At 45.3% G+C, this 24663-nt stretch overlaps 1 protein-coding gene across 1 annotated transcript in view; it reads left to right on the forward strand.

Annotated features, from left to right (window-relative positions):
* The window catches only part of LOC134910215 (centromere protein H-like), a 249427-nt gene that overhangs the window by 137240 nt on the left and 87524 nt on the right, over positions 1-24663 (forward strand). The window contains exons 4-5 of the mRNA XM_063917996.1: positions 16648-16687; positions 17197-17268. Coding sequence (XP_063774066.1) covers positions 16648-16687; positions 17197-17268 — 112 coding nt within the window. The remainder of the gene's footprint in view (positions 1-16647; positions 16688-17196; positions 17269-24663) is intronic.

The following is a 24663-nucleotide window of genomic DNA, read 5'->3' on the forward strand; positions in this document are numbered from 1 at the left end:
TTCTGGAGTGCCGGAGCATTTTGGTTGTTATATATATATATATATATATATATATATATATATATATATATATATAAAGTATATATATAAAGTATATATATAAAGTATATATATAAAGTTTTTGAAAATATATTATTGCATTTATCGGAGATGGGGGGGGGGGGGGGGGGTATTGGCACAAGTATTACAATTCCTACATGAAGGATATATTAAGGGTCTAGAAAAGGTATTTTTCCCACGCACTCTGCTGGCTGTTAGTAAGAAGCCTCCAGGCCACTTCACGGCTGCTCTATTACTGGAGGTCCCTAACTAAGCACAAGTCCAGGGCTTGGACCCCACAAAGTCGGCTCAGGCCCGACCACCCTAGGGCAGCACACCATTGAGATACTAAAGTGTTAATAGGTGTTAAGAAAGAAGCAGAAGCTATGGGTTAGAAAGTGCTACAAAAATAAAGGGTGTTAATAAAATACCCAAGAGTAATATTAGTGGGAAAAATAGGAGTGTTACATAAGTGCTAAATAAATAATATGGCGTGCTACCCAAAGGTAGCCCAGTCACAACAGACCTGGGGGCTACCACTCCCCAAACTCACTCACAGCATAATAATATCCAATATGGGTCATACAATTGCTTAATGTACGGCCACATGATAATGGCACATACAAAACATATCCAGATTGAGAGCTAGCTTACCTGGAGGCACCCCTGTATCCTCCAAATGGCACCACAGGACCCAGCATGCCCTCCTAATGCTGGCTCCATCTATGTCTCGCTGAGCTGCAATAAATAGTGGCAAACTGCTCTAATCAAGCTGGTAACAATCCTCAGGTGCTGCGGGAGGGGGTTACTCCAAGCCCTGGACTTATGCTTAGTTAGGGACCTCCAGTAATAGAGCAGCCGTGAAGTGGCCTGGAGGCTTATCATATCTTTTGCAAAACATATTGTGACAAGAACACTGGGATAGTGTTTGAGGGCAGGTATATTTGTCCCAGGTTCTTGTCTTACATGTTTTAGAAAATGTTAACTTCTAGGAAAAATGCTTTTTGTTTTGTCTGAACCTTTTCAGTTTGCTGTAAAAGCTGGGTAAAGGCTCTGAGAGAGAGATAAGGCGAGTTCTAGACATTGGGCCCAGTTCGGGTCTTTGGCCTCACAGAGGGCTAATCAGGGTTTCAGCTGTGTAAGAGTGATATAGTGCTTCTAACCTGATTAGTATGGGCAGACTGCCTGGGAAGGCTGCAGGATCTGTGTGTGAGAGACACGCTTTCTGATGCAAGTAAGCTATAAGGTATGTACTGAAGAACTCTGTGTTTTGTTTAGTGACAGTTAGGAACATCTTATGTTTAGTTAGTGCCGGACAGGCAAGGTATTTTTATTTTGGGGTTTGTTTTATTTTCTGTTTCAATAAAACTGGCCGGGGTCAGTTGTACCAGAAACTGGACTTGTGTTGTTCCTCAGCTGCTGCGTGCTGCCATATTCCCCAGGAAAAGGCACCTTGCACCCCTACAGTGTTACAACTTGGTGGAGAATGCGAGCAGGCCGTTCTGCGCATAAGTGAAAGCAGCAGCTTTGTGAGGCCTGCAGAAAACGGTGGTTTATGCAGATACAGCCCAGTGTGAAGTTACTGAGACTCACCCCTGAGGGTTTGATATATGTCCTGGGTGAAAGCAGCTGCAAAGCCGCCTGAAAAATCTGTTGACATGGAGGATCTGCTTAAAGCCTTGCTGCAAGCTACAGCGGCTCAGCAGGAGGCCAACCGACAGCAGCAGGTGGCAATGGAGGAAAATTGGAGACTACAGCAGGAGGCCAACAGACAGCAGCAGGTGGCAATGGAGGAAAATAAGAGACAACAGCAGGCAGTTGTTGATGAACTTTACAGGCAACAGCGTCAGGATAGAGAGGCCTTAGCAGAAGTGGTGCAGAGACTTGCAGCTCGGGTTGGAGATGTGGCCGTCAGTGCTCCAACCAGCTCTAGTTCTATACGAGCCAGTCACTTCCTGCAGAAAATGACAGAGGCTGATGATGTGGAGGCCTATCTGACCACGTTTGAAAGGACTGCCGAGCGTGAGAACTGGCCGAAAGCACAGTGGGCCAGTCTGCTGGCACCTTTCCTGTCAGGTGAGCCCCAAAAAGCTTACTTTGATTTAAGCCCTGCTGAGGCTCGGGACTATGATAAACTAAAGACTGAGATCCTGACCCGCCTGGGAGTCACGCTGTCAGTACGAGCACAACGGGTGCACCGTTGGCTGTACGCCATGGAGAAGCCTCCGCGCTCCCAGATGCACGACCTTATTCAGCTAACAAAAAAATGGCTGCAGCCAGAGACATTAACTGGTCCCCAGATGGTGGAAAGAGTCGTCATGGACCGCTACTTGAGATCTTTGCCCATGGTCCTGCGCAAGTGGGTGAGCCATGGAAACCCGGGTACTGCTGACCAATTAGTGGACATGGTAGAGAGGTATTTGGCAGCAGAGGAACTACTGATGACCACCCAGCAACCCATAGATCCTCGACAGCGCCCTTCAGTAAAGACTGGTAAGACTGTTCCGTGGGAAAACGTTGCTGGGCGGTTAAGAGAACGCAAGGCTGGAGAGACTGTAAACACTGGCCCTGGAAACAGGCCAATGGGGCTAGAACGGTCTATGCTGCCCAAATGGGTTGATAATCGTGTGGTTAAATGTTTTAGGTGTGGTATGCCAGGTCATGTTATTGCCAATTGCCCAGTCACGCAAGAACCCATGCAATGTGATGCTGCCTTTGAATGTCGCAGAATGTCTTTCTTTGCTAGGTTAGCCTGTACTGTGGTACCTTCACCTGAGCTGGAAAAACAAATGTGTGATGTGTTCTTAGAAGGTAACCGGGTAGAGGCCTTGCTAGATTCAGGAAGTTTAGTTACCCTCGTGAAAGCTGGGTTAGTGAACCCCTTAAAGGTCCAGCAAATACCTATTGGGGTAACTTGCATACATGGGGATACCCAATATTATGCCACTGCTGAGGTGAATATAGAAACTTGTTGTGGGTCAGCAATGGTTAAAGTGGGACTGGTCCCTACCTTGGTGCATGAGGCCATAATAGGGAGGGATTTTCCTCATTTTTGGAAACTGTGGGAATCACGGTTATCAACAGATGTGAGAAGTAAAAAGCCAGTTGATAATACCGGTGATTTTATGGATGTACGTGGGTCTTCGGAACTTTCTGGCCCTTTGCCTTTTGCTAGTTTGGCTGGGGAAGTGACAGATGGGGAGTCCAGTGAGGACCCTCTTGCCGGGAACAGAGACATAGTAGTTAGAACTGAAAGCGTGCCTGACCTGGAGGTAAAGAAGGATCTGTTTGCGTCTGAACAGTTAAAGGATCCTACCTTAATAAAGGCTAGAGAGAATGTTAAGATTGTTAATGGGGAACCTGTGGTACCAGGTGACAGGGTTACGTATCCCCACATGGCCATCTGTAATGAGCTCTTGTACCACATTGTCAAAAGGGGTGAGGATGTGGTGGAACAGCTGGTAGTTCCCCAGCCTTATCGGAGAACGGTACTAGATTTAGCTCATAGTCACGTTACCGCAGGACATTTAGGGGCAGAAAAAACCACTGAAAGAGTTTTACAAAGGTTCTTTTGGCCAGGGGTTTATAAAGAAGTGTCTGAATATTGTTCTTCCTGTCCTGAATGCCAGTATCATGCCCCTAGACCCCATTTCAGGAGCCCACTAGTTCCCATGCCTATTATAGAGGTCCCGTTTGACAGAATAGCCATGGATCTCGTGGGGCCCTTGTTAAAGTCTGCTCGGGGCCATCAGTATATCCTGGTAATTATGGACTATGCCACTCGATATCCTGAGGCTGTCCCTTTACGCACTATCACAACCAAGGCGATAGCTAGGGAGCTGGTGCAGGTATTTAGTAGAGTGGGAATACCAAAAGAAATTTTGACTGACCAAGGTACTCCATTTATGTCAAGGATCATGAAAGAATTGTGCAAGTTATTTAAGGTCACTCACCTCAGGACGTCCATCTACCATCCCCAAACTGACGGGTTGGTGGAAAGGTTTAATAAAACATTAAAAAGTATGTTAAAAAAGGTTGTTGAGAGAGATGGGAAAAACTGGGATTGTTTGCTGCCCTACTTGTTAATGGCCATCAGAGAAGTTCCTCAGTCCTCTACGGGGTTTTCTCCATTTGATTTGTTGTATGGTAGACACCCCAGAGGGCTGTTGGATGTTGCCAAAGAGACGTGGGAAGGACAGCCCACTCCTTATAGAAGCGTTATTGAGCATGTAACACAAATGCAGGATAGGATTGCAGCCGTGGTACCTGTTGTCAGAGAGCACATGGAACAGGCCCAAAGTGCTCAACAGAGGGTCTATAACCGGAGTGCCAAGATACGGGAATTTGCTCCTGGAGATAGAGTTCTTGTTTTGGTACCCACTGTGGAAAGCAAATTCCTAGCTAAATGGCAGGGTCCATTTGAGATTAGGGAAAAAGTGAATGAGGTTAATTACAAAGTATACCAGCCGGGAAAGAGAAAACCCGAACAGATCTACCATGTTAACTTAATCAAACCCTGGAAAGATAGGTTGTCTCTGTCAGCGGAGCCTTGCCCTTTGGTGTCTTCACCCCGGTTGCTTCCCGCAGTGAAGGTGTCAGAGACATTATCAGCTGATCAGAACAATCAGGTTAAAGAATTTCTCATCCAAAATAGGGAGGTATTTTCAGAGCTGCCTGGCCGAACGACCATAATAAAACATGACATTGTCACAGAACCAGGGGTCAGGGTTCATTTAAAGCCATATAGGATTCCTGAAGCTCAGCGAGAAGCTATTTCTAAGGAAGTTAAAACCATGTTAGAACTTGGAGTCATAGAGGAGTCTAACAGTGAGTGGTCCAGTCCCATAGTGCTCATCCCGAAGCCCGACGGTAGCATACGCTTCTGTAATGACTTTCGTAAGTTAAATGAGGTGTCCAAGTTTGACGCATACCCCATGCCCCGTGTGGATGAGCTTGTAGAAAGGCTGGGAACAGCCAGGTTTCTCACCACATTGGACCTGACCAAAGGTTACTGGCAAATACCTTTATCTGATAGCGCCAAAGAAAAAACAGCCTTTTCGGTTCCGGAGGGGCTGTACCAGTATAAGATGTTACCCTTTGGGTTGCATGGGGCTCCAGCAACCTTTCAACGGGCGATGGATAAAATTTTGCGGCCCCATAGAAAATATGCAGCTGCCTATTTGGATGATGTGGTAATTCACAGTACAGACTGGGGGTCACATTGAGTCCAGTACTGCTTGTACTTTAACCAAATCAGAGAGGCAGGGTTAACTGCTAACCCAAAGAAGTGCTGCCTCGCAATGGAGGAGGTCAAATACTTGGGCTTCACCATAGGCAGAGGTCTGATTAGGCCCCAATTGAATAAAGTTGATGCTATTCAAAACTGGCCTCGTCCAGTGAATAAAAAACAGGTAAGGGCTTTTTTGGGAATTACTGGGTACTATAGACGGTTTATTCCTAATTTTGCGACCACAGCGGTGCCGTTGTCAGACCTTACCAAAGGGAAGCAGTCAAATGTGGTGAAATGGAACCCTGATGCAGAAAAGGCGTTCCAAGCGTTAAAAGTGGCTTTGTGTTCACAACCGGTGTTGATAACACCAGATTTTTCAAAAGAATTTGTGGTACAGACAGATGCCTCAGAGGTAGGGATAGGTGCTGTGCTGTCCCAAACCAGAGATGGGGACGAACACCCTATCATTTATTTGAGTAGGAAACTCAATGAGCATGAAAAAAGGTATGCCATTGTGGAAAAGGAGGCTTTGGCCATTAAGTGGGCACTAGATACCTTGAGATATTACCTCTTGGGTAGACAATTCAGACTAGTGACAGACCATGCCCCTTTAAAATGGATGTATGTAAATAGAGGCAAGAATGCTCGTGTAACTAGATGGTTTCTAGCGTTGCAGGACTTTAAGTTTACTGTCGAACATAGACCGGGAACACAATTGGCCAACGCAGATGCATTGTCTCGCATCTTCTGTTTGGGGGCTACAAGTGTTCCGGCCCCTAGGTCGAAACAGGGGAGGGGGATATGTGACAAGAACACTGGGATAGTGTTTGAGGGCAGGTATATTTGTCCCAGGTTCTTGTCTTACATGTTTTAGAAAATGTTAACTTCTAGGAAAAATGCTTTTTTGTTTTGTCTGAACCTTTTCAGTTTGCTGTAAAAGCTGGGTAAAGGCTCTGAGAGAGAGATAAGGCGAGTTCTAGACATTGGGCCCAGTTCGGGTCTTTGGCCTCACAGAGGGCTAATCAGGGTTTCAGCTGTGTAAGAGTGATATAGTGCTTCTAACCTGATTAGTATGGGCAGACTGCCTGGGAAGGCTGCAGGATCTGTGTGTGAGAGACACGCTTTCTGATGCAAGTAAGCTATACAGTATGTACTGAAGAACTCTGTGTTTTGTTTAGTGACAGTTAGGAACATCTTATGTTTAGTTAGTGCCGGACAGGCAAGGTATTTTTATTTCGGGGTTTGTTTTATTTTCTGTTTCAATAAAACTGGCCGGGGTCAGTTGTACCAGAAACTGGACTTGTGTTGTTCCTCAGCTGCTGCGTGCTGCCATATTCCCCAGGAAAAGGCACCTTGCACCCCTACAGTGTTACAATATGTAACGAAGAGCTCTAAATTTTCTATTATTACATAGTATATAGTTCTTCTTACTAACAGCCAGCAGAGTGCGTGGGAAAAATCCCTTTTGTTTTTCTTGTCTAGAGTAACCCCCTCCCGCAGCACCTGAGGATTGTTACCAGCTTGATTAGAACAGTTTGCCCCCTATTTATATTAAAGGTCTAGCAATAGCTACCCTCAAGGTACAAATGTCAGCCCTCAGTGTTTTACTGGATGCAAAGTTGGCAGAGGAAAATCTAGATAATATTTTGTCAGGCAATAAAAAGACTGAGACCACAGATGAGATCCGCTATGGCTCCCTGGGACTTGATGAGTCCTCCATTCGAACCTCTTGAAGAAATCCACCTAAAACATTTGACGACATGGAAGGTAGTATTAATAGCAATTACATTGGCTAAAAGAGTGAGTGAGTGAGATACAGGCCTTATGGGCAGAAGAGCCTTATATAAATATCAGACCAGATAGAGTGATAGTAAGAACAAATCTGGAGTTTGTTTCTAAAGTGGTGTCAGTGTTTCCCCTTAACCATGATATCGTCTTGCCAGCATTTTTCCTTGAACCACGTAACAAGATGGAGAAACGGTTGAATACCTTCGACCTGGTGAGGGCAATTTCCATTTATCTCTCAAGATTGGAGAAGGGGAGGAAAACAAAGCACCTAATTGTTCTGCCTACAAGAATTGGGAAAGGACAATCTCCCACTAAACATACCATTGCCAGTGGGATCACGCAACTCACTAGCTTCATATACGAGAAAAAAGACTCCAGAAACCAGCAATTCACAAAGCACATTTGATACTGGCAGTGGCAACTTCATGGGCGAAGAAAGCAGAAGCTTCACTTAAGGATATCTGCAAAAGTAGTACCTTGGTCTTCTGTTCATATGTTCACTAGCTATTATGCGCTGGATGTATCGGAATCTTCCTTTGGATATAAGGTGCTGCAGGAAGCCCTTAAATTTTTGATTATGCAGTAAACTTGTAAATATTTACTGCGCCCCTGACTCCCAGTGTAATGGCTGCCATGGAGGAACAAAGAAGTAAACATTGGATTATACTCACCGATTTAAGTCTGTTTCTTCGAGAGACTACATGGCAGCTACTAGATCCCACTAGACATAGAGTAGGAGGTGGCGCTAGAATATATAGCAGGGGGGGGGGGGGGAGGGGGGGGCGGTCCCTGAAAAAACTTTCTGTCTATACTAAGGGGAACAGGTCCTATTCCCAGTGTAAATGGCTCCCATGGAGTCTCAATAAACAAAATTATCAGCGAGTATAATTCAAAGTTTACTAGAATTATCCAGTACAATGCAGGAAATATACTAGTGTTCATTCTAGCAACCTGCACCTGTCACAACCAATACAGTTCCTCTTTTCTGTCTGGGGTGTCACTGTATGCTCTGGTGCTTCTAGCACACTCTCTGGTCTGTATCTCTGTGCTTAGATACAGACCAGAGTGTGCTTGAAGCACCAGAGCATAGAGACACCCCAGGTAGGAAAGAGGAACTGCATGGGTTGTGACAGGTGCAGGGTGCTAGAATGAACACTAGTATATTTCCTGCATTGTACTTAAGAGCGGTCTCCAAATACCTGCGGTCATTGACCGTGGCTACTGCTTCACCGGGGGCTATCCTGTTAGCCCAGATAAACCACATCTCGTGGTGGCTTATCGGGTCTGTGGCTGTGAAAAAACACAGGTTTCACTGAACCTGTGTGTCTTCGCACCAAAGTGTTTGTTTACAGGAGATCTAATTGGATATCCCATTAAAAAAATTAATAAATTACGGTAACCGTGAAAAAACTGCCATTTTTGCTCCCGATGTTTAATTGCACCTATTGGGATAATAACACCAATGGTATGAGGTGTTGGATTGATCATGTTTTAAAATTATGTAAGATTCATCTTGTGTTGAATGGAGATCTTGTGTTTGGGGGGGGGGGGGGTTGTGTTCTTTTTTTTTTTCTACATTGTTGCTGTGCAACCAGGCCATTACCTCGTTATGAATGTGAGGCAGTGCTGTTAAGTATCCTATTACCAAAGGGCAGCCTATTAGGAACTCCAGTAGATTGTAATAGTATGGACATTCTTTTTAATGTCCAGTGGGGGAAGTTGTTAATTGTTTGGCATTCAGGATTGCGACAAACATATTGCATGATCTCAATCTCAAGAAAGTAATCCTGACACAATAGTAATGTTAGTTCAAGCATTTTACATTTTCAAGTGTTGACATTATAGCCTAGCCTGATGCTTTACCATCATGTTTAAGGTTCTAATGCTTATGCTCAGAGGTGCAAGTAGAAAAAATGTCTTAACTACTGTGCACGCGTGCCCAAAAAAAAGGGTGTGGCCAAATTATTATTATTATTACATTTTATTTATAGGGCGCCACAAGTGTTTCGCAGCGCCGTACAAAGGACAGTACAGGGAGACAAAACTTAGCATAACAGTAAATAAATAACAAAAATGGAGTGCAGGTAACAAAGAGCAACACAATTCTCAAAACATAATACAGCTTAGATGCAAGTAGCGAAGGAGTAATCATTGTACTACTTGGGGCTGGCGGCCATAAATAGAGATGAGCCTTAACCAGCAGGACAGAAAGCAGGTAAAGATGGTCGCTGAGTGAAATGTGTCAAGAATAGGGTTTAGACAAGAGGAAAGAGGGCCCTGCTCTGAAGAGCTAACAATCTAGTGGGGAGGGGCAACAGACAGATGACATGAGGTGCAAGCAGGTAGAAGCCTGATGGTGGTATGCGAGCAAAGCAGAGATGTCCAAGGCAGGGGGATGGAGGAGCAGCCTAAGGACTAGGTTATGCATTGGAGGGGTACGCTTTGATGAATAGGTGGGTTTTCAATGCCCGTTTGAAGCTTTGCAAGGTCGGGGAGAGTCTAATGGAGCGGGGGAGCGCATTCCACTGAAGTGGTGCAGCACGGGCAAAATCCTGAACTCGTGCATGGGAAGCAGTGACCAAGGCAGAGGAGAGGCGACGGTCATCAGCCGACCGTAGTGGGCGGGAGGGAGTATGAAGGGAGAGGAGGTTAGAGATGTAGGGAGCAGTGGAATTAGAGATGGCCTTGTATGTGAGGGTGAGGAGTTTGAAGAGGATTCTGTAGGGGAATGGGAGCCAGTGTAGATTTTGTTGAAGGGGAGTGGCAGAAGTGGAGCGGCGGGAGAGGAAGATGAGCCTAGCTGCAGAGTTGAGGACAGATTGGAGGGGAGCGATGTGGGAGCAAGTGAGGCCAGTGAGGAGCACATTGCAGTAGTCAAGTCGTGAGATGACCAGTGAGTGGATGATAAGTTTAGTTGCACTCTGGGAGAGAAATGGCCTGATGCGAGCAATGTTGCGTAGCTGGAACCGACAAGATTGCGCCAGAGCTTGGATGTAGGGTGCAAAGGAGAGGGAGGAGTCAAGAGTGACGCCCAGGCAGCGGAGTTGGGGAACGGGGGAGATGATAGTGTTGTCAACAGTGATAGAGATGTTTGTAGGGGGTGTTGCTCTGGCTGGGGGAAAGATAATAAGTTCAGTTTTATCCATGTTGAGCTTCAGAGAGCGCTCAGACATCCAGGAGGAGATGGCAGAGAGGCAGCTGGAGACCTGAGAGAGGACAGAGGGGGACAGATCAGGAGAGGAGAGGTAGAGTTGTGTGTCATCAGCATAGAGGTGGTATTGAAGGCCAAAGGAGTTAATGAGCGCACCCAGGGAAGAGGTGTAGAGGGAGAACAGAAGGGGGCCTAGGACAGAACCCTGAGGGACACCAACAGGAAGGATGGAAGGGTGTGAGGTGGTTCCGGAGGCAGACACAGAGAAGGAGCGGTTAGTGAGGTATGAGGTAAACCAGTCAAGGACGGTGCTAGAGAGGCCAACATTTTGGAGTGTGCGGAGGAGGAGAGGGTGATCCACGGTGTCAAAGGCAGCAGAGAGGTCCAGAAGGATGAGCAAAGAGAAGTGGCCCTTGGATTTGGCCGAAAGCAGGTCACTGGTGACTTTCACCAGGGCAGTCTCGGTGGAGTGGAGTGGGCGAAAGCCAGATTGTAGTGGATCAAGGATAGAGTAGTCAGAGAGGTAGCTTGTGAGACGGCTGTAGACCAGTCGTTCAAGTAGTTTAGAGGCGAAAGGGAGAAGAGAGATGGGGCGGTAGCTAGTGAGTGATGAAGGGTCGAGGTTGGCTTTTTTGAGAATAGGGGACACCAGAGCATGTTTGAATGGTGAGGGAAAGATGCCAGTAGAGAGCGATAGGTTAAAGAGGTGAGCAAGGTGGGAGCATGCAGAGGGGGGGAGAGAGCGGAGAAGACGGGAGGGGAGGGGGTCCAAGTGGCAGGTTGTGGGGGGAGAGGATAAGATGAGGGAGTGGACTTCCTTGTCTGAGGTGGGACGGAAGCAGGACAGAGTGGGATAGATGGACGGGAAGGATGGTGGGAGCAGGGGGGCTGCAGAGGGGTGACGGGAGGAGATGTCATTTTGAATATCCTCAATTTTGGAGATGAAGAAGGAGGCAAAGTCAGTGGGAGTGAGGGAGGAGGGGAGGGGAGGAGGAGGAGGGGGGCGAAGGAGAGTGTTGAAAGTTTCAAAGAGTCGGCGTGGACTGGAGGACTGAGAAGAGATGAGTGTTTGGAAAAAGGATTGCTTGGCGAGAGAAAGAGCAGAGCTATAGGAAGAGAGGATAAACTTGAAATGGAGAAAGTCCGCCAGAGAGTGGGATCTCCTCCAGGAGCGTTCTGCAGACCGTGAACATTTTTGTAGGAATCGTGTGAGTTTGGTGTGCCAGGGTTGGGGTTTGGAGCGGCGGAGGGGGACAGATGAGAGGGGGGCCACAGAGTCAAGAGCAGCAGTAAGGGAAGAGTTATAGAAGGAGGCTGCCTTGTTGGGACAAGTCATAGTGGAAAGAGGAGAGAGGAAGGTCTCGAGGGAGGATATGATAGTGGGGTTGAGGGACCCGAGATTGCGTCTGGTGATGGTGGGTCTGGGTGTGGAGCTGAGAGGGTGAAAGAAAGCAAATGGTGGTCAGAGAGAGGGAAGGAAGAGTTAGAGAAATTAGAGATCACATCGGTGGATGAAGACCAGGTCGAGGGAGTGGCCGAGATTGTGAGTAGGGGTGGAGGACCATTGAGAAAGTCCAAAGGAGGTGGAAAGAGCAAGAAGGTTAGAGGAAGCTGCATTAGTGATATCGATAGGGATGTTAAAGTCACCGAGGATGATAGAGGGGAGGTCGGAGGAGAGAAAGTGGGGAAGCCAGGCAGCAAAGTTGTCAAGGAAAGGTGTACAGCGGCCAGGGGGGCGGTAGATCACTGCCACATGGAGGTGAATGGGGTAGAAGAGGCGGATAGTGTGGACCTCAAAGGTGGAGAAGGTGAGGGAGGGCTCAGGTGGGATGACACGAAAGGTGCAGTTAGAGAGAAGGATGCCCACGCCTCCACCCTGGCGGCCATCAGGTCTGACCGTGTGGGTGAAGGAGAGGCCTCCGTAGGAGAGGGCAGCAGGGGAGGTGGTGTCAGAGGAGGAGAGCCAGGTTTCAGTGATGGCGAGAAGGTTAAAAGAGTGGGAGATGAAGAGGTCGTGGATAGTTGGCAGCTTGTTGCAGATTGATCTAGCATTCCAGAGTACACAGGGGAAGGGAAGGGAGGGGACGGGGGAAATGGGGATCAGGTTGGCTGGGTTCTGAATGCGTGTGGGTAGTCTGGAAATTTGGGTGGCGGGTGATCTAGCAGTGAGGATTGGTATGGGACAGGATCGAGGAGCCATAATTCCTGCTCAGTAGTGTTGTTCTGAGGAAAAGTATTGAATGGAGTGGCTGTAATAAAGAAATAAGAATAAGAAGGGGGATGTAGTCAAAGCAGAGACAGTGGAGACCAGTTTTTTTTTGGGAAATAATGGAGGGAATGGAAACAGAGAATGTTACCCAGTGGTTGAAGAGAGTATAAATGAGGAGCAGAAAGCAATGTGTGAGAGCAGTATGGCTGTTACTTAAGCAGACAGGGAGTTCAGTGTCCAGGCTGTGTGGATTGCAGGCATTGGTGGTTCTGGATTAGGTTACTCTCTGTAGGCTGTTGATTGCAGGTGTGGAAGATAGTCTGCTGTCCTTCTGTTCTTCTCATGGTCATCTCCGATTATCTCCAAGGTCATATCGCCATACTTAACACTAACATACTTCACAGCTAAGATGCTACACAGCCAGAGGCTTATACAGCCACTATGTACTGATTAAATAAAGATACAGTCTAGATTGCTAACAGCACCCACCCACTGAGACCCCACCCACAACAAAAGGTCAGCTACAGGTGTGAACAACAATAGAGCAGGACATCCCCCACTAGTACACAGAGAACTCCTACTATAGTAGTGGTTAGGAATAACTATAAACAAAGACACAGGTTACCTATCACAATTCATAAGTAAGCATAGAACTTGCAGGGATGAGAGTCATGTAGGAGTGAGATAAAGTACCTATCACAATTGGCATGGCCAATGGGGCATGGCCAATGAAAATAGGGGTGTGATACACATATAGGGGGGCAGATACACACATGCCCCCATGGTGCCAGATACACACATGCCCCCACAGTGCCAGATATGCCCCTACTTTGCCAGATGCACATGCCCCCAGAGTGCCAGATATGCCCCAGCAATGCAACCCACTGCACTGTCTCCTGCTGCTGGGGAGAGGAGAGCACAGCATGTGCCCCTCCTACCCTCGGTCCGGTTTCCGCATCCTCCTGCGGCGGCCCGTATTTTAGATCTGGCGTCGGTGCGCAAGCCAATCGGGGCTCGCGGTTCGGCAGCTCCTGATTGGCTGCCGGTCTGTGAGCTCTGATTGGCTCAGGAACCACTGCGGCCGCCGAACTGTTCCTGTCCAGAAGGAGAGGAGAGGCGCATGCTGCGCTCTCCTCTCTCCCTAAAGTGTGAGGCGGCAGTAATGGCCGGGCGCGTCACTGGTGCGCTGAAATGTGTGCGGGTGGTGGTACGGCATACCCGCTGCAAAATTCTTAAGGGTACACCGTACCCGCACACTTGCACCACTGCTTATGCTTAAAATAACATTATTATTGTGCCTGCTCAACATTATGCTATCGGTGATGTGATAGTAGACATTCTGAATGCTTCCTCCCACTCCTACCTACAAGATTTCTCATGTGCTGCTCCCTTTCTCTGGAAATCTCTACCTCTCCCCCTCATACCACTTTCACATCTTCAATGCTGGATCCCACCCGAGAATTGGAAACGGGTCCTTACCAGGTGGGATCCGGCATTGGAGGCTGCTTGTTGGCTTCCCGACCCGATAATTTGCCGGGTCGGTTGCCATAGCGGTGGGGGGTGGAGCCATCGGCAGGGTTGGGGGTGGCGGTGGGAGATGAGCTCATCTCCGCGCCGCCTCTCCCTATGCTGTGAATGGGTACCGGGTCGCATCAACCCGGCAATCCATTCACACTGCGCCTGACCCGGGAATAACCCTTCTTATTACCCGGGTTGAATTACCGGGTCAGGGGACCCAGGAATTCAGACATGGCCCTTTCACACTGCAACAAATAGTTTACCACCTTTTTATCTCAGGCGCTCCTCAACTAATACAGTGTTCAATCTCTCAGATTTAAAGGAGACATATGCCCTTGGAAAATAGAACATAAAAATACATAGTGTGATATTGTAACAATGGGAGAAGACAGGTAAAACAATCTCTAGAGGTGCCAGACTCGTACCGCATCAGGTGGTCTACTAATATGTAGACAGTTGCGCAGTATTTAGAGCGGGTCACCGTCTTAGATATATCCTGACTCCTTCCAACGTCTCGGGGGTGTCCCCTTCTTATTTCAACCCAAGGTGCATGTGAATAAAAATGGTACTCCAATGGTGCATTACCATAAAAATTTTTATTCATAAGATTTAAAACTTTTTAAAAGGTGGGTTCTTACCAGACTGAATGGTCTACATGAAACAGTAGACAACAGCATTTGTTACACATCAAACAACCAGGCGTCCCCAGGAGTAGTTGTATACAGCCAGGCAAGAGCTCCACACACGTCCTGCTACCTTCACCAGGTAGCAGGTAGCAGGACGTGTGTGGAGCTCTTGCCTGGCTGTATACAACTACTCCTGGGGACGCCTGGTTGTTTGATGTGTAACAAATGCTGTTGTCTACTGTTTCATGTAGACCATTCAGTCTGGTAAGAACCCACCTTTTAAAGTTTTAAATCTTATGAATAAAATTTTTTATGGTAATGCACCATTGGAGTACCATTTTTATTCACATGCACCTTGGGTTGGAATAAGAAGGGGACACTCCCGAGACGTTGGAAGGAGTCAGGATATATCTAAGACGGTGACCCGCTCTAAATACTGCGCAACTGTCTACATATTAGTAGACCACCTGATGCGGTACGAGTCTGGCACCTCTAGAGATTGTTTTACCTGTCTTCTCCCATTGTTACAATATCACACTATGTATTTTTAGGTTCTATTTTCCAAGGGCATATGTCTCCTTTAAATCTGAGAGATTGAACACTGTATTAGTTGAGGAGCGCCTGAGATAAAAGGTGGTAAACTATTTGTTGTATTTCTGTCTATCGGGAGTATTGGTGATACTTCTAACCACTTTTCTTTTTGGCGGCTCAGGCGCACTAATTGTGATCTATTGTTTGCACAAAATTGTCCCTTTCACACTGCAAACTGACCCGTGTCGACCCTGCAATATGCCGGTCGATACCAGGTTATTTGTGCGTTGTGAAAGGGGTATCAGACTCTCCACCTCTCTACAAAATTTCAAACGGTCTCTGAAGACCCCACTTCTTCACCAAACCCAGCCTAATCTCATCCTAACTCTCTGTTCCACGCGCACTGTCTACCCCATCTGTGTCACCCAGTCTGTCTGCCCCTCCCCTTTTAGAATGTAAGGTCTCACGAGCATGGTCCTCAACCCTCATGTGCTTATCCTTTGCTTACTTAAACTGTCTTCATCGCCACCAAATCCAATGGTTTTCTGCCCCCCCTGATACTTATGTCCGTGTCGTCTGCTGCTGTAGCTATGTTTTATTTACCCTGTGCTTGTCCTATATTGTCTTCAACTGTAAGTCACTATTTTCCTGTTCTTCATTATTTTGTTTATGTACTCTGTAATTGGGCGCTGCGGATCCCTTGTGGCGCCATGTAAATAAAGGACGACAATAATAATAATAATAATAATAATAATAATAATTGCAAAGCTTCAAACGGGCACTAAAAACCCACCTATTCATCAAAGCATACCTTTCCTATGCATAACCTAGTCCTGAAGCGGCTCCTCCATCCCACTGCCTCATGCCTTGAACATCTCAGCTTTGCTTACATACTGCCATCAGGCTACCTCCCGCTTGATTGCACCTCATGTCATCGGTCTGCGACCCTTCCCACTAGATTGTTAGCTCTTCAGAGCAGGACCCTCTTTCCTCTTGTTATCAAAGTCCTCGTCTCGACACATTTCGTTCGCAGCTCTCCCCTACTCAGACCACCTTTACCCTATTTTTTGTTTTTTTTGTCTCCTGCTGGTAAAGGCTCATCTCTATCTATGGCCGCCAGCCCCAAGTAGTATGATGATCACTCCCTCACTGCTTACACCTTAGCTGTATTATGTCTTAAGAATGTGTGGTGATTTTTGTTACCTGTACTTTTTATTTCTGTTATTTACTGTAATGCTAAGTTTTGTCTCCCTGTACTGTCCTTTGTACAGCACTGCGAAACACTTGTGGCGCCTTATAAATAAAATGTAATAGCAATATTGAATCCATCAAGTGGATATGATAGTTTCTTGTAAAACCAGCTGTGACCAGTAGGTAGAGCATTATTTCTAGGACAATCTGCATTACTGTCTTAAACTATACTGATCATATGGAAGTTTAACAATATCGTAACCCGGTGTGGAGACCTAAAGTTTATCCATTCTAGCATGTTTCGTTTTGTATATGTGAATATATTTGTTCAATTTATATTCTACGCTTTATATTGTTTCTTTAGGCCTTTCTAAAGAAGATCTGAACGGGTCTTTAAACATAAAGTAAGAATTTATGTTTATTCCATTTTGTGTGTATTGGGGGCAATTCGCAGTTCGAGTTGATCGCAGCATCAAATTTGTTAGCAGTTTGGTAAAACCATGTGCACTGCAAGGGGGGCAGATATAACATTTGCAGAGAGAGTTAGATTTGGGGGGGTTATTTTGTTTCTGTGCAGGGTAAATACTGGCTGCTTTATTTTTACACTGCAATTTAGATTTCAGTTTGAACACACCCCACCCAAATCTAACTCTCTCTGCAAATGTTATATCTGCCACACCTGTAGTGCAAATGGTTTTGCCCAACTGCTAACAAATTTGATGCTGCGATCAACTCTGAATTACCCCCATTGTGTGGTATGTGTGGGTCCTCCCCCCCTCCCCCTTTCCCAAATGGGTCATTCCAACACTGATACCTGTCCGACTTGGGCATTTAAATTAACTGGCAATAAGAAAAAGATGCGTTATTTTATTTGAATTACATTTGTGCTCAACTTTATCATGTCTTTCCATAGCCTGAACACTGCTTGCGCACCCTTACAAGATGTAAAGTGTTCTGTGAGAACTAAAGAAATTGTGCTCAAGAGGTAAGCAACTATGAATATAACACAAAACCAGACATGTAGAAGTGCCCACAATTTATTTATTTCCAGACAGGAGATTCTGATATTTCCAATGATCTGTTTATACAATAAATACGCCTGTGTGTGAAGTTGTTGTGTCCATTGTTCAGTGAATGCGTACACTTTGGAGACTGAGGTTATATCTGGAGACAGAGCCGTCTTTTCATTTGGGCTCAATGGGCACTTGCCCAAGGGTCTCAGGAGTATAAGGACCCTAGGCTGATAGCTGAGGGCCCCCCTCTTTCCAGGAGTACCAGATTTTTGAAAATCTGTCCTGAGGAGCCGCAGATATCTGACTTCAAAGTAGTGGCCCCCCTCCAAGCCTGTTAATTGCTCTTCCCAACCAGATATCTCGGTTTCTGTTTGACTTAGAGTTTTTCTGAGGATAAACGTCAAACGCCGTGACTCTCCCCTTTCGGTAGACACTAGCAGCTTGTCTCTACTATGCCCAGAACCAGAGATACCGGCCTTCAAGCAGCTGGTCCATGCTCCAGCTACACACGCCTAATATTCAGTTTTGTATACTGTATTCATTTGTGTATTTCTCTGGCTCCAGAACTCTGATCCCACCTCCTGAAAGGCAGGACTCTCTAGTTTTGTATCCCATTCAAAGCTAAGAAATCTATTTCCAGAAACTTGAGATCTGCAGTTAAGCAAGCTGCTCTCCCACCAGAAAATGATGAATATTAAGCACACTCCACTATCAAGCCCTCCCCTACGTATTAACCACCCCCTAACACCCTGAAAGTCATGTATCAGAGCCTCTTCATTCAGCCCAATGCCCCTTCTACAGTTTAGTGTTCTCCCTCCCGCCCTATCTGTGCAGTAAAGGAGTAATTAGCAGGAATAACTGCTGAGCGGAAGAGAGAACACCCCCTACCACCCGCAGGACATCAACGCTGCCACTGATAGCACCCCCACCCCTACCGCTGGAGAATGGGTAGGGGCCCCTGTGCGTTGCCGTGCCCAGGGGCCTACACTGCTGTTAAGACAGCCCTCTTCTAGGACTGTTGATAAAACGCACACTGTACTGATGCCTGTCTGGGTATGTTCAGAATTTGGAAGCGTGCAAATACAGCTATGCAATCAATTGCAAATTGGGCACATTGACCCTTGCCGCTGAATAGGTGGAAGTAGGGCAGTGGTGCAAGTAGAAATATTTTCTTATGGGTACTGAGTGATGAAAAATGAGTATGGTCATGTGTTGTGATGGGGTGTGGCCACATGCTGCTAGTGGGAGTGGCTACATGACAGACCCTTTTTTGGGGGGATTCTGGAGGCAAGGCTAAAAATATATAGTAATGCCTCCCTTATAATAGAAATATATAGTGATACCTCCAGTATAATAGAAATATATAGTGATACAGTGCCTCCAGTATAATAGAAATATATAGTAATGCCCCCAATTTAATAACATTATATAGTAATGCCTTCATTATAAATGGAAAATACAGCCACTGTCGCACTCCCAGTAATCCTGACAAAGTGGGAGGAGCCATCATGCTGCCAAGCACCATGGTCTTGTTGCTTTGTGGCACATAATTGTGGCAATGGCAAAGTGTGTGGCAGGTGGTACTGTGTACCCGCTGCCAAATTCTTAAGGGTACTCCGTACCCGAGCGTACCCGCATACTTGCACCACTGAAGTAGGGTGAAAAGAGGTGATTCATGTAGGCAAAGCTCAGAATGCGTGGTCATGTAAATGTTAATATTCGCTATTGAACCAGTTAAGATGCATCTGTTGCACCTGCTTTAGGGAGGTGCAAGTATGTGCAAATGATTAGGGTTTACTGGCTGCATATACGGTCTATTTTCTCTTACGTCCTAGAGGATGCTGGGGACTCCGTAAGGACCATGGGGTATAGACAGGCTCCGCAGGAGATAGGGCACCTAAAAAGAACTTTTACTATGGGTGTGCACTGGCTCCTCCCTCTATGCCCCTCCTCCAGACCTCCGTTAGATCTTGTGCCCAGAGGAGAATGGGTGCACTGCAGAGAGCTCTCCAGGTTTTTCTGTTGAAAAAGAATTTTGTTAGGTTTTTTATTTTCAGGGAGTCCTGTTGGCAACAGGCTCCCTGCATCGTGGGACTGAGGGGAGAGAAGCAGGGCTGGCTTAACGGTTGGGCTCTGTTTCTAAGGCTACTGGACACCATTAGCTCCAGAGGGAGTCGGAACACAGGTCTCACCTGGGGTTCGTCCCGGAGCCGCGCCGCCGTCCTCCTCACAGATGCCGAAGATAGAAGCCGGGTGAGTATGAGAAGGCAGAAGACATCAGGCGGCAGAAGACATCAGATCTTCATGAGGTAAGGCGCGCAGCGGTAAGCTGCGCGCCATTGCTCCCATTCACACACACAGAGCAGCACTGAAGGGTGCAGGGCGCAGGGGGTGGCGCCCTGGGCAGCAATAAACCTCACATTTGGGCACTGACCAGGTAGATTAGGCTGCTGGGCAGTAATTCTATGATCCCCCGCCATTTTCTATAAAAAAAATCACCGGGACTGAAGCCTGCCGTCGGGTGGGCGGAGCTTGATCCCCAGCACTAACCAGCGCCATTTTCTCCACAGAAGCTGCATGAGGAAAACGCTGGCTCCATGGTCTCTCCCCTGCTGAACATTCAGGCTGGAAAAAAGAGGAGGGGGGCATTTTGAGCGCAGTGAGTGGGAATCTGGTCATTATATATATATATATATAATATATATATATCCAACATTAGGTCCGTCTCTCCCAATATTAGCAGTGCTGCGCCGGGTGCCTCCACATAGTAAGAGACATGTACAAAGAGATGGTGCGGCACTCCAGGCGACGAAAAAACTCAGAACCGATACATCATGTTTGAAGACAACAACGTTTCAATGCCTGATGAAAATGCCGTAATAAAGGCATTGAAACGTTGTTGTCTTCAAACATGATGTATCGGTTCTGAGTTTTTTCGTCGCCTGGAGTGCCGCACCATCTCTTTGTATGTATATGTATGTATATATATATATATATATATATATATATATATATATATATATATATATATATATATATATATATATATATATATATATATATATATATATATACACGTCTCATGAACTGCACACAATACTAAATTGAAGTCCGGGTGCCAGATCCACACAATCTGATAACACAGAAACCTCGTAAACACATACAGCACTGCTGAGTGTATAGAAGTGATCAGCACAACCAGTAGCAAAAACTTTGATTTTAATCCACAAATAAAAGTTTCCATCAAATGCTCAAGTGCACAAGTCAAATTGTATATAAAGAGCAGCAGCGTTTACAAGCATGTTACCGCTCCTGGAGACATTCCTCCGATACCCCTGACAGCCGTTTCGGTGTCTGCACACCTTTCTCAAAGGATGTATAGAGATAGTGGCAAAAACGAGCATTTAAATAGAACATTGTATAATGCCTCACCTGTGTGTAATGTGTAATCTCCAAACCTCCGTGGCACCACGTCCTCCCGTCACTCCCGCCATCTCTCCCCGTTGCGGCTCCGGCGCCTCCGTAGTGACGTCAGCAGCTGGAACCAACATTCAGGAAAAGACGCCGTAGGAGTTGATCAGGGTTCCCTGGTGCCGGAAGTGACAAAACCGGAAGTCAGAGTTACCATGACTCCCTGTATACAACAGCGCTATGAAAAGAATCATAATGCAATAATGATTCATCCTGTATACAATGGCACAATTTAAAGTATATAGGAATAGAGCCTCATGGTAATTAAATAATATGTTCACCACAATAGCCATATTAACAGGATATGCGAACGTGTTGTATAAAAAACACCTACATAAAACATGCAAAAATAAATTAAATAAAGAAGATAACGACATAAACACACACAATGGATCCAGAGTATGGGGTTGATTACTGTATTAACATATACCAATGTCCATACCTGGGTCCAATAACTAGCCTAAGAAAACTGACATATTGAACTCTTCATTAAGGCCTAACGGGGTCATAGATTTTAAGTCATAAATCCACTGGCACTCCCGTTTGAGTAATAGTTTGTGTCTGTCACCTCCTCTGCGTAGGGGGGGGATATGGTCGATCGGCATGAAGCTGAAGTCTTTGATAGTATGTCCTGCCATGGCAAAGTGTTTGGCAACTGGTGGTGTGTTTGTTTCCAATTTCGCAAATGCTTTCTTTATTGAAGATCGGTGCATTCCGATTCTTTCTTTCAACATTCGAATAGTTTTGCCCACATAGATGCGTTTACATGGACACTGGATCATATAGATCACGAATTTTGACTCACAGTTCATCCGATGTTTTAGATAGTATATACGGCCTGTCAGGGGATTTTGAAAACTCGTTCCTGTGAGGATAAATCGGCAATTGACGCATCCAGAACACTTAAATGAGCCCTTGGTAGTAGTTAGCCAATTTCTACCTTGTGCAACTTTAGGGCTGATGTCCGAGTACGTCACTTGTTGTTTTAGGTTATTGCTCCTCTTGTAGCAGAATAATGGTTTCTCTCCACACAGTTCACCAATAACTGGATCTGATCTAATAATGTGCCAGTGATTCAAAATTGCTGATCTTAGTGCACCCGATGTTATTGAAAAAGTTGTGCCAAACATCATTTTGCCATGACTTTTATTTTTATTGACTTCTTTCGGAGTTAGTAGGTCTTCTCTTTTCAGTTTCAAGCATTTTTGCTTAGCAGCTTCGATCTCTTTTGGATCATAGCCTCGATCTAGGAAATTGTTCCCCATTCTGGTAAGTGATTGTTGTAATTCAGTTTGATTAGAGGTAATTCTTACAGCTCGAACAAGCTGTGAAAACGGAAGTCCCTTCTTCAACGGTTGGGGATGAAAGCTTGATGCAAGGAGCAAGCTATTTTTATCCGACAGTTTCCTAAATAAAGCAGTTTCAAAATGTCCATTGTTACATGAAATAGACACATCTAAAAACTGTATCACTGTCAGGCTAGCTGAATAAGTAAACCTAATGGACCCAGGTATGTGATTAAGGGAATCCACGAAGTCCCTCAGAGCTATATCAGTCCCAGTCCACACCAAAAACAAATCGTCTATGAAACGAACATAAAAAGCAATGTGCTGAGAAAATTCATGATTAGCCATAATATGCTTCCTTTCGTAATCATACATAAAGATATTCGCATACGATGGGGCCATGTTTGACCCCATCGCGGTCCCTTTGAGTTGTAAATAAAAAGTATTATCAAAAAGAAAATAGTTCTTGTGCAAAATTAACTCAATCAATAACATCAAAAATTCAGATGGTGGACCTTTATAGTGTGGACTGGAGCCTACAACTCGACGGACCGCCTGTATTCCCTCATCATGATCAATATTTGTGTATAAACTGGCAACATCAAGTGTTACCAGATAACATCCAGTAGGGGGAGAACCAAAAGCAGATAATTTGTTAAGGAAATCAGTGGTATCTCTCAACCAGTAAGGAGTATTTTGAACCACTGGCTGCAAGTAGTAATCAATATACTGAGATATTGGTTGACATAGGGAGCCCATGGAAGAAATAATTGGTCTACCCGGTGGTGCTGTTGTCGATTTGTGGATTTTTGGTAGAATGTACAGTAACGGAATTTTGGGAAATTCCTGAGTCAAGAATTCTACAGTTTGTATGTCAACCCAACCATTTAATAGACCCATCTGCACTATGTTATCGATTTCTCTTTTGTATTTGTCAGTTGGATCAAACAACAATTTCTTATAGCAGACTGAGTCTGACAGTTGTCTCATGACCTCTCTTATATAGTCATCCCTGTTCAAAATCACAATCCCGCCACCTTTATCAGCTGGTCTTATTATAATTTCTGTGTTCTCTCTCAGATTGTGTATGGCAACTTTTTTACACAATCTGAGAGAGAACACAGAAATTATAATAAGACCAGCTGATAAAGGTGGCGGGATTGTGATTTTGAACAGGGATGACTATATAAGAGAGGTCATGAGACAACTGTCAGACTCAGTCTGCTATAAGAAATTGCTATAAGAAATTGTTGTTTGATCCAACTGACAAATACAAAAGAGAAATCGATAACATAGTGCAGATGGGTCTATTAAATGGTTGGGTTGACATACAAACTGTAGAATTCTTGACTCAGGAATTTCCCAAAATTCCGTTACTGTACATTCTACCAAAAATCCACAAATCGACAACAGCACCACCGGGTAGACCAATTATTTCTTCCATGGGCTCCCTATGTCAACCAATATCTCAGTATATTGATTACTACTTGCAGCCAGTGGTTCAAAATACTCCTTACTGGTTGAGAGATACCACTGATTTCCTTAACAAATTATCTGCTTTTGGTTCTCCCCCTACTGGATGTTATCTGGTAACACTTGATGTTGCCAGTTTATACACAAATATTGATCATGATGAGGGAATACAGGCGGTCCGTCGAGTTGTAGGCTCCAGTCCACACTATAAAGGTCCACCATCTGAATTTTTGATGTTATTGATTGAGTTAATTTTGCACAAGAACTATTTTCTTTTTGATAATACTTTTTATTTACAACTCAAAGGGACCGCGATGGGGTCAAACATGGCCCCATCGTATGCGAATATCTTTATGTATGATTACGAAAGGAAGCATATTATGGCTAATCATGAATTTTCTCAGCACATTGCTTTTTATGTTCGTTTCATAGACGATTTGTTTTTGGTGTGGACTGGGACTGATATAGCTCTGAGGGACTTCGTGGATTCCCTTAATCACATACCTGGGTCCATTAGGTTTACTTATTCAGCTAGCCTGACAGTGATACAGTTTTTAGATGTGTCTATTTCATGTAACAATGGACATTTTGAAACTGCTTTATTTAGGAAACTGTCGGATAAAAATAGCTTGCTCCTTGCATCAAGCTTTCATCCCCAACCGTTGAAGAAGGGACTTCCGTTTTCACAGCTTGTTCGAGCTGTAAGAATTACCTCTAATCAAACTGAATTACAACAATCACTTACCAGAATGGGGAACAATTTCCTAGATCGAGGCTATGATCCAAAAGAGATCGAAGCTGCTAAGCAAAAATGCTTGAAACTGAAAAGAGAAGACCTACTAACTCCGAAAGAAGTCAATAAAAATAAAAGTCATGGCAAAATGATGTTTGGCACAACTTTTTCAATAACATCGGGTGCACTAAGATCAGCAATTTTGAATCACTGGCACATTATTAGATCAGATCCAGTTATTGGTGAACTGTGTGGAGAGAAACCATTATTCTGCTACAAGAGGAGCAATAACCTAAAACAACAAGTGACGTACTCGGACATCAGCCCTAAAGTTGCACAAGGTAGAAATTGGCTAACTACTACCAAGGGCTCATTTAAGTGTTCTGGATGCGTCAATTGCCGAT

The sequence above is a fragment of the Pseudophryne corroboree genome, chromosome 4 (assembly GCF_028390025.1).
Source record: "Pseudophryne corroboree isolate aPseCor3 chromosome 4, aPseCor3.hap2, whole genome shotgun sequence".
NCBI lineage: Eukaryota > Metazoa > Chordata > Amphibia > Anura > Myobatrachidae > Pseudophryne > Pseudophryne corroboree.